Source organism: Austrofundulus limnaeus, unplaced genomic scaffold (assembly GCF_001266775.1).
Source record: "Austrofundulus limnaeus strain Quisiro unplaced genomic scaffold, Austrofundulus_limnaeus-1.0 Scaffold637, whole genome shotgun sequence".
NCBI classification, from domain to species: Eukaryota; Metazoa; Chordata; class Actinopteri; order Cyprinodontiformes; family Rivulidae; genus Austrofundulus; species Austrofundulus limnaeus.
In genome coordinates, this window is record NW_013953039.1 from 113,746 (window position 1) to 129,168 (window position 15,423).

Consider the following 15,423-nt stretch of genomic DNA (forward strand, 5'->3'; position numbering starts at 1 on the left):
ATATATATATGTATATATGTGTGTGTATATTCACTTGACAGTCAGGTCCATAAATACTGTGACATTGCCACAATTCTCAACTTTTTAGACATAAAATGAAGCAAACAATATGTGCCTTAACTGCAGACTTTCAGCTTTAATTTGAAGGTACTGTATTTACATACAAATCATGAAGTGGCAGATATAGGATTTTTCTGAGTAAGGGGTCATCAAGTGGTCATAGAGGAGCCAAGTATTTGTTCAGCATCCTTGCACACAAATCCCCAGTTTTGGTAAGGTGTAAATATTTAACTAGTGTTCAAACACTTGTAATGTAATAAAATGTAATGTAATGTAATTTAAAGAACACAGTAAATGCCCCTTACCAATTTTACATGCATTTTTACTGCACTTAGATAAACACTTTCAAACACACATCATGTGAGAAAATCCAGCCATTGTTCGACAGTTGAAAGACATTTTCTGCAGGATTGTTCAAATTTTCCATGCCTCACACTTTTTAAGGGACCAAGACTAATGGGATGATTGGCTGCTCAGTTGTTCCATGGCCAGGTGTGTGTTATTCCCTCATTTATCCATTTACAAGGAGCAGGTAAAAAGTCTAGAGTTTATTTCAAGTGTGCAGTGTGCATTTGGAGTCTGTTGCTGTTAACTCTCAATGTGAGATCCAAAGGGCTGACACTGTCAGTGAAGCAAGCCATCATTAGGCTGAAAGTCAAAGCATACCCATCAGAGATATACAAAAAACAATAGGTGAGACCAAATCAACTATCTGGAACATTCTTAAAAAGAAAGAACACACCTGTGAGCTCAGAAGCACTAAAAGATAAAAATCAACTGGTAGATGACCAAATACTTTTTACCCTGGTAAATTACTTTTTGGTCCTTTAGGGAGGCACATTAAAAAAAACTATTGTAATTTGTACACCGTTCACCTGATTTGAATGTAAATACCTTCAAATTAAAGTGGAAAGTCTGAAGTTTTGGTTTGGTTTGGTGCGTGTAGTGGATCTTCTACTGGAACATTGTGAAATGTCACCTGTATGTCCAAAAGGAGCCAAGCACATATTATCCACGCATCAGTCTGTGCAGTCTCTTCTGTCCTAGGAGAGTGTACCTGGAGAAGATACTGAAGCTTGTCTGTGTGACTGTCGATCCTTCAGGTGGAACAATGAATAGTAGATGGTTGACTGGATCTGTCATGAGAAGTTTGTAAAGCTTAGAAGAGGCACTAGGCCCTTTAACATCTTCACAAAACTTTGTCAAAGTCTCTTACATTCCCTTAGAACGCTTTTATAGTGACTGTGGGACTGTACGTACTGTTCCCACCTGGTTTTACTTGGTTGGGATCTGTATATTTGCCATTTACCTCATTGTACACCGTTCACCTGATGAGGCCAACAACATGTCAGTGTCCTCATCACCTAGAGACCCCAGCACTAGTGAGACCCCGACCCGATTGGGTGCATCGAAGGAGCTACACTGGGCACTCCCTGTAGACCCAGCAACAGCAGAGGCAGAAGCCCTCGCCTTCTCTGAGCCCCAAGGCACTAAAGCCTCCAGTTGCCCACAGCCTGACACATAGGCTTCAGATTTTGAGGTTGGAGTAGAGGTTGTTCCAGCTACTGTATTGCTGGCCCATCCAGCCTGGTTCCCCACTAGACAGGCCAGAAGCACGATCATAAGACCACCTGCATCATTGAGCTCAATGTGCCGGAGGCTGGGTCCCTGGAGATTTTAGAACCCCTTTTTGCCGGTTACTGGGGGCCGTCAACTTGCCATCCACCAGAGATAGACGGCTGATGTTGATGGTGCCCAGGTTTTTACATCAGAGTTTTCTTTCTCGTAGGTGGGCTGCCTGTCAAGGCTCTTGAGTCCCACCTGCCCAGCTGCTTTTGGTTCATGGCACCCTATTCGCTTTTCAGCTTATTCAGGCACATCCTTATACACCAGGAACAGGGATCTCCAATCCAGCATTTGGGGGACGCACCTCTATGCAGTGCAGCCTCAGCACGAGGAAGTCCATCGTGGTGGTGTTTACAGCCAAAAAGAGTAGATTTGTGTCAATGTCCCAATATTTATGGACCTAACTGTATGTATAATGTTAACCATGTGTGGATTAGAGAGAGTAAATACAAACCCGTGCATCCAGTTCTTGGTTTTAAAGGGATCCCTGATTAGTTGTATTTGATAAATATAAATTTCAAATGTAAAATAAAGACTGTAAAAATACTTTTGTAATTTTTTAAAAATATATTTTAACACGGATGGAGACATTTTATTTGCACACAAAGCATTCTGGGTAAATGATGACGTGGATAGGTCAACGGTGTGAGCGAGGTATATCCACCCTGAAGGTTAATCTTGGACAATATCTGATGATCGACTCTTTTAAATGAAACCAGAGAGCGTTGACAGAGAGGAGAAGGTAGAAATGACTCAGCCTGGAACTGAAAATATGGATGGAGGACAACAGAGCTGCTTCATGGAAGAAGAACCTCAGCTTAGCCTGTTGGTCTTTGCTCTGGTGCCGACACTATATTGCATTATAAGTATTAGTTCGGCGCTAGTGCTACAAACTAATAAGCTAAACTGAGGTCCTCCATCTATATTTTCAGTTCCAGGCTGAGTCATTTCTACCTTCTCCTCTCTGTCAACGCTCTCTGGTTTCATTTAAAAGAGTCGATCATCAGATATTGTCCAAGATTAACCTTCAGGGTGGATATACCTCGCTAGCAGCCTCACACCGAGGACCTATCCACGTCATCATTTACCCAGAATGCTTTGTGTGTAAATAAAATGGCCGTGTCCGTGTACCGTGAACATCCTACAGTATTTTTACAGTCTTTATTTTACAGTTAAAATACATGTTTATTAAATAAAATCTAACGTTACAACTAATCGTGGATCCCTTTAAAACTCTTTAAAGTTGGATGTTTTATAGTCGATTTAGCCTGGAAAAAGATAGTTTCAAAACAAACTATAAAAACAAATAATTAAATACTCGTGCTCACTTGTCTGTATGTCTGACGGCAGCTGTAGCTCTCCACTGGATTTTATATTTATTTTGCCATAGTTTCATGACAGTGAATCAATTTCTTCATCAAACCCTCGGCGTAAAAGTGAATAAAGCGATAACACAAAATGTCATGGTATTTATGAGTTCACTTGAGGCTGCCCAAACAAGAAAAGGTATTGTGATCATTTAAATGTGCTGAAACATGTCAGAAATGTATCCGACAACACCAAAAGCACAAAAGACAGAGACAGTGTTAGAGCTTTATGGCTACAAAAGGTCAAAATTTATGAATCAAATTTTGTTTTTGTTTTTCCCTCTGCCATCTTTACTGTAAATCTGAGTCCTTTAAGTATGAGCTGTAGAACTGAGAACTTTTGAGCACTTACACAACAAAAACCTGCAGCTGGTTGTATGCTGTATACAGTGCTTTTCTGCTTGATAAATGGGCTGATAATAATCTCAAAGTATAGTTTGAGAATGACGAAGGAAAAAAAAACATGTTTCTGAAACAGACAGACAAACAGGCTCACAACCTATTGGCTCTGTGTGGTTAATGTACCTCTGTGTGTGCTCGTGTGTGTGCGCTTTTATGCAAATGGAAGCGGTGAGATAATTCTGCGTGGGCCGTTGGTGCCCACGCAGTGTGGGAACATCGCTCAGCCTTCACAGGTACAGATCCCTGGGGACAAGGACAGACAGACGGGCAGATGGAGAGCCGGTCGATCAGAAGCAGCTTTGTGCAGAGGTTTCCAACCTTTGTCACTCCCAGTGAGCCACATATTGATCCTCATCGCAGGTTCCTCCACTTCCACAGGTTCTGCCTCTGAAAGTCTAAGAATGTTCTGAAGGACATACTGTCTGAGCAGACTGTGTTGGGAAATCATTTAAATAAATATATAGAGTAAAGTTTAACTCAGAATGATTTAGCACTTGTTCTTTAACTATATCAGGGAAAAGAGCAATATGTGAGCAAACACAGACATTAACAAGTTAGGATGTAGACGCATGGACGTAGCCCACCGGATACAAACAGTCATCATAAAATACTGAAGAGAGGAACTATGACATCAACTAAAGGTGAAAGAAGAGAGCAGGCAGATGGAGAAGGAGGCGGATGGTGAGATATATGCTGACAGATTATACAGACAGACAGTGACATGGTCTTAAAAAACATCAAGTGTTCAGCATGTGTAGCCTTGTTCAGAAAAACAACACAGAAAAATGTGTGGAAACACAAATATTAGAATGAGAAAAGTTTAAAAATGAGTATGTTCAAGGTTGTTTTTTATGTGTCAAGTTTTCTTGGTTATAAATTACAGTCTGAATAACAAATACAGTTCTCTCCTGTCTGATATTTATATCCCCCAGTGCTGAGAGGCATAGGTGGGCATAATGTTTTTGCCTGTGTGAGTGTGTTTATTTGTTCATTCGTTGTTATCTGAATACCTCATAAACCACTTTTTTTTTGTTTTAATGAAAAAACTAGAAAGTAATAATTGGATGCATTTCTACAACTGATTAAGTTTAGGAGTCAGTCCAAATCAATATGGTTGCCACAACTACTTCACCCTAAGCAACCCAAGATGATTAAAGAAACTGAAGTAAAACTTGATGAGGTGGTAGCTAAATGTCATTTATGACACATTATCTGAGGATTAACAGATTCCTTGAGATCTTGCAAATTATGTGAGATTACACCTTTTTAAGGTTTGACCAAAACCGTCCTAATTTTTTTATGTCTTATGAAATGAATGTAGTTTAAATTTTTTGCACAGATGATGACAGGAAACATGAGTTTCTTTAAGGGCAGTTTGACACTAAGATGCACGGTATCTCTTCACGTATGGATAAAACTCAAGTCTGAAACACAAAATATGAGAGTAAGTGAATTACAGGTGTGTTTAATAATGTAAGTAAATCACTAAATAATATTTCAAAAGTGTATAAGTGTCAGGAATAAATTAATGAACTGGAACATACCCACTGTAAGTCACAGCCAATGTTCATGATGGTAATGATCATGTCACACTATATACTCTATGTGCATGTATGTATAATACATACTGCATACAGGACCTCAAAAATGTATTAAAAGCTTTTTATTTATTTATAGAACCAAACTGAGTTCATTCAACAAGCTATCTGCAACTGATAAAATATAAAATATGTCAACTATTTCTTTAAGAGGAAAAGGTTTTGCTCAATTGATTTGTTTCTAATGAATGTACAATCCAACCTCAGTATATTTACTGTATGTTGAGTTAACCTGTTGATTTATGTAACCGACTTGTTTAAGCTTAAATAATAGACAAAAGCAGTGCATCAGTATATTTAAAAATCATTATAGTTTCTTTTATTATCTTTTCTTCTGGTTTAATATATTTGTCGACTGTAAACAAAGATCCTAAAAGAACCAGAATTGCTTATTTTCTTGTGCCTTTACACACATAGAGTATTTCAACTTTTTCTTCCTCAGACAGATTTAGAACTCTGGTCAGGAGGACAGATATATCTCCTGCAGATGTAAATTGGGCCATATGGATCCGGCGAAGCAAAGACAAAATCATATTTGTGAGCTGAACTGCTAACGCTGTCTTTATGAACCTTCTGCTGTTTGTGTGTTTGTGCCACAGTGTGCGGAGACATCCATGGCCAGTTCTTCGACCTGATGAAGTTATTTGAAGTGGGAGGCTCTCCTGCCAACACGCGCTACCTCTTCCTAGGGGACTATGTAGACAGGGGCTACTTCAGTATTGAGGTGAGGATGGATTATCTTGCTTTACCTGGTAAATCTCATCTCTGTGGGTGTGCATCCAGTCAGAAGAGCTTACTGCATATGCAGTGACCGTACAGATAAAACTGTGTCAGTGGTGTTTATTCCCGCCGGTTTAAAATGCACTATCCTGGTGCAAAATGTACACCACTACTGACGTGTACAGTTTCAAGTCTGTCTTCACTACACGACTGAATGTGTAAGTGTACATACACAAAGTAAATGCAGTTTGTCCCCTTTCATTCACTCATATTCTGTGCAGTGTACAACCCTGATTCCTACAAGGTTGTGATGTGTAAAACATACAAACAAACTGAATGCAATGATTTGCAAATCTCATAAATTCATATTTTATACACAAGGTAGCATAGTAAAAACAGATCAAACATTTAAACTATGACTTTCTACTGGATTTTAGAAAAGAATAAGTTCATTTGGAATTTTATGGCAGCAAGAAAAAAAGTGGGAAGACAAAAGTGGGGAATGGGGCAATGAAAGCCTGTAAAAGGTACAGGGTAATAAATAAGAAACAGCTGGAAAAGCATCTTGCAGCTGAGTACTCTGACAGTAGAACAGTAAAAGACTGGCTAGACTGGATATAAAGATGGTCAGAAGTTCACCAGTCTGAGAAAAACTGCCTCAAAATAGCCAAACAAATGCAGAATAATGTTCCTCAGTGGGAAAACTGGAAATACTTTGAATACCCCATCAGCTACAGTTCATAATATCATCAAACAAACTTAAATGTGGAGAAATCTCTGAGCTCAAATGAGCTGAAAGTCAATAATATGTGATGGTGATCTTTGGGCCCTCAGGGGCCACTGCATTAACAACAGGTCTGATATTATTTTAAACAGGACTGCACGGACTTAGGAACACTTCCCGAAAACACAGTTCATCGTGCAATGCACAAATGGGTTAAAGCTCTATCATGCAAAGATGATTTTAAACTTGAACACCATCCAGAAACAGATGGTGAGAACTAGCCTGGTTAAAACCAGCCCCTTGTTCTTCAATTTGCTTCATATGAGGGTCTGGACTCTTGGCTATTAAGAAGTGATTCTTGCTGGAGGCGTGGCCTCTGTTGAAGTTTAAAATGATTGGATCAGTTGGCTACGACGTATGTGTGCCAGCTCCACTGTGAAGGAGGCTAAGCTAAGAAGCTAACCGGAAATTGCGTGCACTGTAAACAACCCTACTGAGAGGAGAAATACTGTATACTGAGCTGAATGAGACAGCTGTAAATGAGAGCTGCTGCTTTGTCAGACAAATGTAATTTAATTTGGAAGCCTTATCAACACGGACTGGCTTCATTCACTTCCTCCACTGCCGTATGCTAAAATAACTAGCAGACACTGCGCAGAAAATCAACGTTGTCGTTAAAAAGTCCTCCTTCTGCTCTCTGACTGGCCCAAACTAAATTCTCCTGAAGAAATCCTTGTCAATGGGAGAAATCCCAGACAGAGCAGTGAAGGAAACTAGAACTGAGTGGAACTGAAGGCAAGGGCCAGGGTAGGTGACACTTTTCACTGCCAGAAGATTCAAAATACTCCTGTTATTCTAAAACAATTACAGTTTCTTAGTTTGAACATTTTATATGTTTACTATGTTCCATTGTGAATAAAATATGGGTATACGAGATGTGGAAGTCATTGCATTCTGTTTTTATTTATATTTTACACCAGTGTTGTATAAAGCAGTGTTTCCCAAAGTTGGGGTCGGGACCCAAAGTGGGGTCCCGAAACATCAAGGTGGGGTCCTGAAAAGATTTTCTGAATTAATTACATTTTTGCCTTAGTTGTTACAAAGGAATGAGGTTAGTATGTTTAAAATGGATAAATGTAGCATAAAAATATTGTTACTATGCCCATGTTTAGTTGACCTGATACAAATGTTTATCATTCAAAAATAGTTTGGGAGCACAGGTCTCTGTTATTATTTTGTGGGTCAAAAGCTGAAAAGTTTGGGAACCACTGCACTTTGGTTCCCAAAGTTGGGCTTGGGACCCAATTATGGGTCATGAAGCACCTTGGATAATCTCCAGAAATCAATTTAAAGGGTAATAAAATAATTGCTGATGTAACATTTTCCCTATATTTATTACAAAAACACAAAATAAGTAAAAAAGAAGTATTTATATTTGTGTATAAGCTGTTTAGATTGTCAAAAAGCCTGCGTTTTTAGGGTTTTTAACGAAGTCCATGTACTCAGATCAGCAATATTTGGGGTCACAAGTTTTTGCCATGGATATTTTGTGGGTCAGAAGATAAAAAGTTTGGGAACCACTGGTATAAAGTACTTTAAAGTGATACTTGAGTAAAAGTACAAAAATCTTGCTATACAACTAATTAGGTAAAATTAAAGTCTCCTCTATAGATATCACTTGAGTAAAAGTTTAAAAGTATCTTACCTTTACTACATTAAGTATCAGAATTAAATTTCTGACATAAAATATACTTAAATATTAGAGGTAAAAGTACTGAGTAAAAGTGAGCAGATAGAATTTCTAAAATGGCATTTATTGGAAGGTGACATCCCAAAAAATATTAACATTTTTCTAAAGGTCATAATGACTATAATGCTATTTTAAAATGTTAAAGTTAAAAAAACGTAGGATTCACTAGGCTTCCTGCACATATAGTTTTGCCAGACGTACTGTATCTGCAGGAACACATCTGCTACGTTCTGCTGGAGTTTGATGTGATTTGTGTCTTGTGCAAATGTGATGGATTGTGCAAACCAATAGGGTATCACAACTGTAAATGTTTATTAGGGTTATGAAATTAATCAAATTAACTGATTAATTTTAGTGCTGCATGGGCATAGATTAAAATTTTTAATTGCGACTAAAATTTACAATCACTTCACTATGGCTGAATATGAAGGTTTGTATATTGCACTGCACTCAGTGCATGTCAGGTCATGTTTGTAAATGAGAAGTGGTTCTCAAACAGTTTACTTGGATAAATAAAGGTTAAATAAATGAAATAAAAAACTCCATGTGTAACACATTATGTACAGGTTTTTTCTTTTTGTCTTCTTATGGCTTGTTTTATTTTATTTATTTATGTTTTGCTGACAGCTGTGAGCATCTTTCATTCTTCATGTAGTACTCATTCGGAATGAAAATCCTTGAATTCTTGATTTAACCTCATTATGCTGCACAAAATTTAACTGACTCAAATATGTTTGGAGCATTTATTAGGTCCTGTTTTATATTCAAAAAAATCATGTCTAAGCATCAATTTTGTTTTCTAAATAAAAACATTAAAAGCTAATTAATAACTCAATAATTTACTTTATCAATATGCTATAGAAATAAATATTAAATTTAAGATTAATCATGATTAATTCACAGCTACTTTGGGATGAATCAGATTAAAAATATTAATCATTTGACAGCCCTAATATTTATGCTTCTCATCCAACCACAATTAAATTCACTCTATCTGAGAGGCGAAATTTATCTGACAGGATTTTATTTTTTTTTAACAATACAAGTTACGGCTTTCTACTACTTAGCTTTTATAAAAACGTAAGGAGTACAAGTAAAACATCAGTTGAAAAATAATTTCTCAAGTAAAGTACAGCTTACCCAAATTTCTACTTGAGTACAGTACAAAGTATTTATATTTTGTTGCCCTGTTTTAAACAAAGTTGCAACATTTTCTAATAACCTAAATCTGCAGTTCTTTTATGGAGAAGCAATTGAATGTGAAATGTGTCACCGACACAAAGAGCATTTGGAGCAGAGGGAACGATATTTAGGCCACCTTCTTAACACAATCCAAGGGCACACAGGCGAGGGCCTCAGTGTAGAACAGCAACGACCCCATGTGAAGGTGAGAGAAGATCCTCTGAGTCAGCTGCTGTTAGCTAACTGCTAACACTCCCGTCACATGTGGCCACAGCTGTTTTTCAATTCATTCCCTCCTCTTAACTTAATAAGCTCAGTCTGATTCGGGTCGATTCTCATCAAAACGCTGTTTGTTTCTAATTTTAGACCCGGGCGAGGATCAGTTAGCCTCCAGCTCTGTTAATTACGGCTGTGGGCTGCTCGTTCAAGAGGAGGAACGTCTTGTAGCAGCTTCGTCGAGCTGCGGAGAGCTTTGAGTTTCTAGTTTAATGAGGGGAACTGAACATAAAAAAAGTTCAAATTTGCATCATACAATTATCTGTGTGGAATAATACCCTCAAGGAAAAGTTGTTTTTCATGTGCTTTTCCTTCGAGCTATGAAAATGGTTTGCTTAGCTTAGCTTAAACACTAGTGGGAGCTGTTAGCCCAGCTCTCATTAACGGTAAAAACATGATTTTAACAATTCTTTTACCACATTTATATCTGAATCATGCCTTTACAGATGACAAGTTAGACTTTGACTTTCAGAAAACAGATTTTTATTACTAACTTTCACTGAAAGGTGTGAGACATATTTATCTTTAAACAAAATATATTATAAACCACTGTGTGGATTTTATTTTACTCTCAGAAATTGACCATTGATTGTAAATCTTCAGCAACCAAAACCTTAGCAAAAAACATTATTTTACAGTGATTAAGTTCAGGTTTGTTGTGGTCGTCACTGAGAACCTGTCACAACTCCTGCAGTATTCACCACACAATAAATTACATCTTTGCTTGAAACTTCAACATTAACCTTTGAAATCAACCTTGTCTGTTTGTTAGAAAAATATCTCATGAACCTTTTAGTAAAATGTCGAGAAAGTAATGATTGGATATATAATTGGAGTCACTCCAGTTTAAAATAGCTGTCGCAGCTAATCAACCTCAACACATACAAAAGTGGTGATAACTCAGTCAGTTTGCTTTGGTAGTAGTTGAGAGTCATTTACAACACATCCTGAGAGCACTAACTGCTCATTTAATTATTTCTTTAATAGTTATTATCTGATTTGCCCTGTAAATCTAAATTAAAATTGTTTTTACAAACTTTTGACTTCACTGCAAATGGAATGTTTTTTATTAAGCTGAACTTTTGTTGTAAACACAAAGCTGCTTTACTCTAATCTGTTTTTCGTGTTTTCTTGTCTCATGAACATTTCAGTGCGTGCTCTACCTTTGGTCATTGAAAATCCTCTACCCAAAGACCCTCTTTCTTCTACGGGGAAACCATGAATGTAGACATCTGACAGAATATTTTACCTTCAAACAAGAATGTGAGTTGTTTCTTTCTTCTTTTTTTAATGGCATGCTTTTTTCCGATCTCTTTTGTGTCCGTGTTTCACTGACATGGACTTCTTATTAAATTTAGATGTTTGCTTTGGACATTTTTTATATTACGGCTGAAAAACATATTTTATTAACAATTACACAGATCATAAAAGACTGTCCTCGGAGCCTGGGAAAAATTCAGTATTTTTGTGCTATTTGTGCTGCTAAAGAGTTTCATAGTAACACAAAAAATCCACTCAATGAACTAAAGTTGCTGCTTACAACTGCTGAATTCACAGTTTTTACCATTTTGCATTCACCTTCATAAGTCATAATTGTTATTTATTGATAAAAAAAAAAAGGATCAGTTCTCAATAGAAATCATCAACAATTTATTCATCATGTTGGAGATTTTGGTGCTGAAAGAGAAAATGTTACTAAAGTGATAGTTTAGGGTTTTTTCAAAGCGAGGCTGTATGGATTATAAAACTGCACCTGTCAGCTTGTATGTCCTCTCTCCTTACATCCCTCAGTCTTCCTCCTCCCTCCCTGGCTTGACGTCTCTCTGTGTGTCTTTCTGATTCCTCTGCCAGTGAGAGTGGGTGATTAGCACCAAATTAATTTGGCCCTTAATGATTGGCTCAGGGACTCACTCCTCTGTGTCTGATTGGCCAGGGGACGAGGAAGCTAATTTCCCTCGGTGCTCATGGCGAATAGTGGTTGCCCTCAATTACCATCTGCTATGTGCTGTGCATGTGCGCGTTTGTGGGTGTGCGACAAGTGTGTGCTAGTGCGTGTGCGGCGACGGCGTGCGAGTGTGTGTCTTTATAAATGTTTGAGGGTGTGGAAGGAGCTGACAACTGGTGGACTGGCAATAATGAGCTCTAGCTCTACACGAGGCAGATGGAGAGGTTGACAAACACACTCCTCATGTCTCTCACACACACACACACACACACACACACACACACACACGCACGCACGCACGCACACACATACATACAAATGTTGCCTATTGATCTCTGGTACCCCACAATACTTGCATTTTCTTATCCTCACTCCCTTCTGTTTCTTCCTTCTTTACAGTCTTTTAAAAATATTTTTAAGGGATAGTTTGTTAAATTGTGGGGTGATTTTCTGTCTAACAGTTCACTCAACTCCCAGCGTAGCCTACATGCAGCAACTTCAGCACTTACAGGCTACATTTCTGCAGTTTTCAGGGGTGGCAGTAAAGGCAAATTCTAAGGGCGCTGTCCATCTAGGGGGCACCACAAATGGGGACAAATTCTTTTTGATAACTTTTTATCAGACTATAGTTGCCTTAATCTGTAGAATAACCACTGCTTACTCAGGTTTATGAAAGTAATTTGTTCTGTGGGTTTCTCAGCCTGTTTTATATGAGGTGTTTAGGATGTTTTGTAATAAAAGTATCATACGATGCAGTCCAGTCTAACTACTGGTGCTTAGTGTATCAACAGCTGTGATCTCAGATAAAAATTCAGGTTAAAGTCTGGTTTTCGGCGTTCTACCATCATAAAATGCAGAATTTTTTTTTTTTGCTTTGTTATTCTCAAAAATTTAGTAAAATGCTCTTCAAATGGCTGGAAAATGTTTGTTTTGAGTAGATCTTTTACAAAAATTTCTGTGGGAGTACACTCCTGGACCCCCCCCAGAACTGCCTCCCTCCACTGCTGCTGGTCAACATTGCTCTCTGACGTTGTTGGCAGTAATGAGGTGGACTTCTTGTATTTTGTTTCAAATAAATTATATTGTTAACTATTTTAATTGGACAACCTGTTTTCTAAAGATAAAAAAAACAACATCAAAGAAAAAACTATTTAGTTTGGTATAATGTAATAATGTAAACTGGGAGTTAAATTTAGAAAACTGCAAAAGGGGCACCAAATTGGCTAGGGCCAGCCCTGGCAGTAACACTACAACAGCATCAGACTAAAAAGAGTCATGTAAAAATGTACAGACTTAAAATTAGCCAATGTAGCATTTTTAAAAACTAACCCATATCTGGCCAGCCAGGAAGATTTAGCTAAACTTTTAGTTAACCTATTGCTAACATGAGTTTTTGAGCCATGTTTTTCTACTTTAGTTTTTATTTAGCCTTTTTCCTGGGATTAGCTTCTGGCTAGCCTTTTAAAACTGTTAGCCATTGATTTGTATCAAGTGAAAAGGTGACATTGTTATATATTGAGTCTTGACTCAGAACATCCGTGGATGGTTGTAAAAATTAGATGCAGCAGACAATCATGCAAGGAATATCAAAAAAGGGCACAATATTTTTCCTTAACTTGTCAACACTATGACAACAAGATCATACCATCAAAGGTTATCACATTTTACGGCCATTAAAATGTTTTTAATTTAAAAACTGGCAGAGATGCAGGAAGTAGATCAGTTTTGCTAGCTTGATTTTGACAATCTTATGTCAGGTAAATCCACTCAAAGACAAATTTGCTGTTCCAATAAATTATTATATAGCCTGTTTTTATTAATATTTTTTGTCAGGATAACAGTGTGGGAGGTAAAATTACCTTATAGGCTGAACTGTGTAGATATAAATTATTATATAGCCTGTTTTTATTAATATTTTTTGTCAGGATAACAGTGTGGGAGGTAAAATTACCTACTAGGCAGAACTGTGTAGATCTATATTACTGGTACGAATGTTCTGTCCAGTCAGCATTGTAAAAAACTCCAGAACTTTTTTTTCCTCCACCATACATTTCATAAGCAAAGCTACCGTATTTTTTTCATGTATATTGCAATCATATTTTTTTGAGCTTAAAAAGCATAAAAAAATTCTAATCATCAAAAACCTGTGTATAATATTACCCCCTACTTTATGGATGATTTTTAGGGTTAAACTTCTAGTATTATACAGTGTATATANATTATATAGCCTGTTTTTATTAATATTTTTTGTCAGGATAACAGTGTGGGAGGTAAAATTACCTTATAGGCTGAACTGTGTAGATCTATATTACTGATAGTGTCCAGTCAGCATACATTACTTTATGAATATATACACTCTGTAAAAAAAGGGGTAATTGATATTATTTAAAAAAAACTAAGCAATTGTCCTAAGTACAGTTTCATCATTGAACAAATTATATTTACGTTGTTTGTTTCATTTTCTCAACTCTTAAATCCTAATTTTGCCAATTTGAATTTGATCGCTGACTGAATGGAGCCGTTCACAAACCACACAAAGCTAGATTAGAAGTGGAGCTTGTAATTCCATTCTTCAGTTTCCTATTTTAAGAGCAACTGTTTCAGATTTCGACTGAAAGTCTAAAACGCTTTGAATCGCAATACTATGACATCCCATGTGTTAACATTTAGTTTTAGGTGGTGGAAAGGGGCTTGTACAGTAAAAGCATTAGCAAGTATCCATAATGAAAAGTTCTCAGAATGCTTTTAGAGAAAACATATTTTTACATATAACATCTGTAATTTTCTCATCTTTAATTTAAGCCATGTTTTATAGAAATCAAACAAGAAATAAGGACACAAATATTTTTGTGACAGATTGATGTGCATCCCTCATCCGAACATGGTTTTGTTGACATGACTCAGTGAATAGTAATGGCTCCTGTGGTGGCGTGTCACTAGCTATAGCAACTATAGGTGATGTCCAGTAATACAGATCATTGCTGTTAGCAACAGTACTTTTAGCTTGTGTTTTGCCATTTTTTTCTAATAACCTCTAGCTAAGCTAGCAATTTACCACTTTTAGCTATTTTATTTATTTATCAGCTTTTTTTAACCAGGCAAATCCCACTGAGATCACAGATCTCTTTTGCAAGCGAGGCCTGGGCCTGAAGGCATCTTATGTTTCATGTTGTGGGGGAAACCAGAGTACTTGGAGAAAACCCACCCAAGCACAAGGAGAACATGCAACTTCTGCACAGAAAGATCCCCGGTATAAACTGGGGATCAAACCCAAAACCTACTTGCTGCGAGGCATCAGTGCTAACCACTGAGCCAACGTGCTGCCCAGTCTTTTGTTATATTTATCTTGTAGCTTTTGAGTTGCTGTTTGATTTGAGTCTTATTACTTTTAACTGGTGTTTTATTGCTTAAACTCTTTAGTGTTTTGCTTTTGTTTGCTAAATTTTGGTGAAGAAGCTAAACTTAGTTGTTAAAGCTGTCATTCATCACCAAGGAGGTTCTATAGAACAGCTGGAGTGAGCAAAAACCACATGGGCGTGTGATCGGCTGGAGAAGCTAACGGCTAACGCTAAATGGTCAAAACTCTGGATTTCCCATTACTGTACATGTTGACAACAGAGCAGAAAAAAAGGACTGACGATGTAGAAATCATTAAAACTATTAATAATGATATTAATACAATTATTATTAATATTTTACAGTTTATATAATCTATCTAATGTTTTAAATAATGTCAGAAAAGCTGTTTGTGTTATGGATTTATTAACAGAAGA

At 37.1% G+C, this 15,423-nt stretch overlaps 1 protein-coding gene across 1 annotated transcript in view; it reads left to right on the plus strand.

Annotated features, from left to right (window-relative positions):
• Nucleotides 1–5,652: 5,652 nt before the first annotated feature.
• The window catches only part of LOC106531460 (serine/threonine-protein phosphatase 2B catalytic subunit alpha isoform), a gene marked incomplete at its 5' end in the record, with an annotated part of 56,244 nt that continues 46,473 nt past the window's right edge, over nucleotides 5,653–15,423 (plus strand). Inside the window, 2 exon segments of the mRNA XM_014027333.1 lie at nucleotides 5,653–5,777; nucleotides 10,857–10,968. Coding sequence (XP_013882787.1) covers nucleotides 5,653–5,777; nucleotides 10,857–10,968 — 237 coding nt within the window.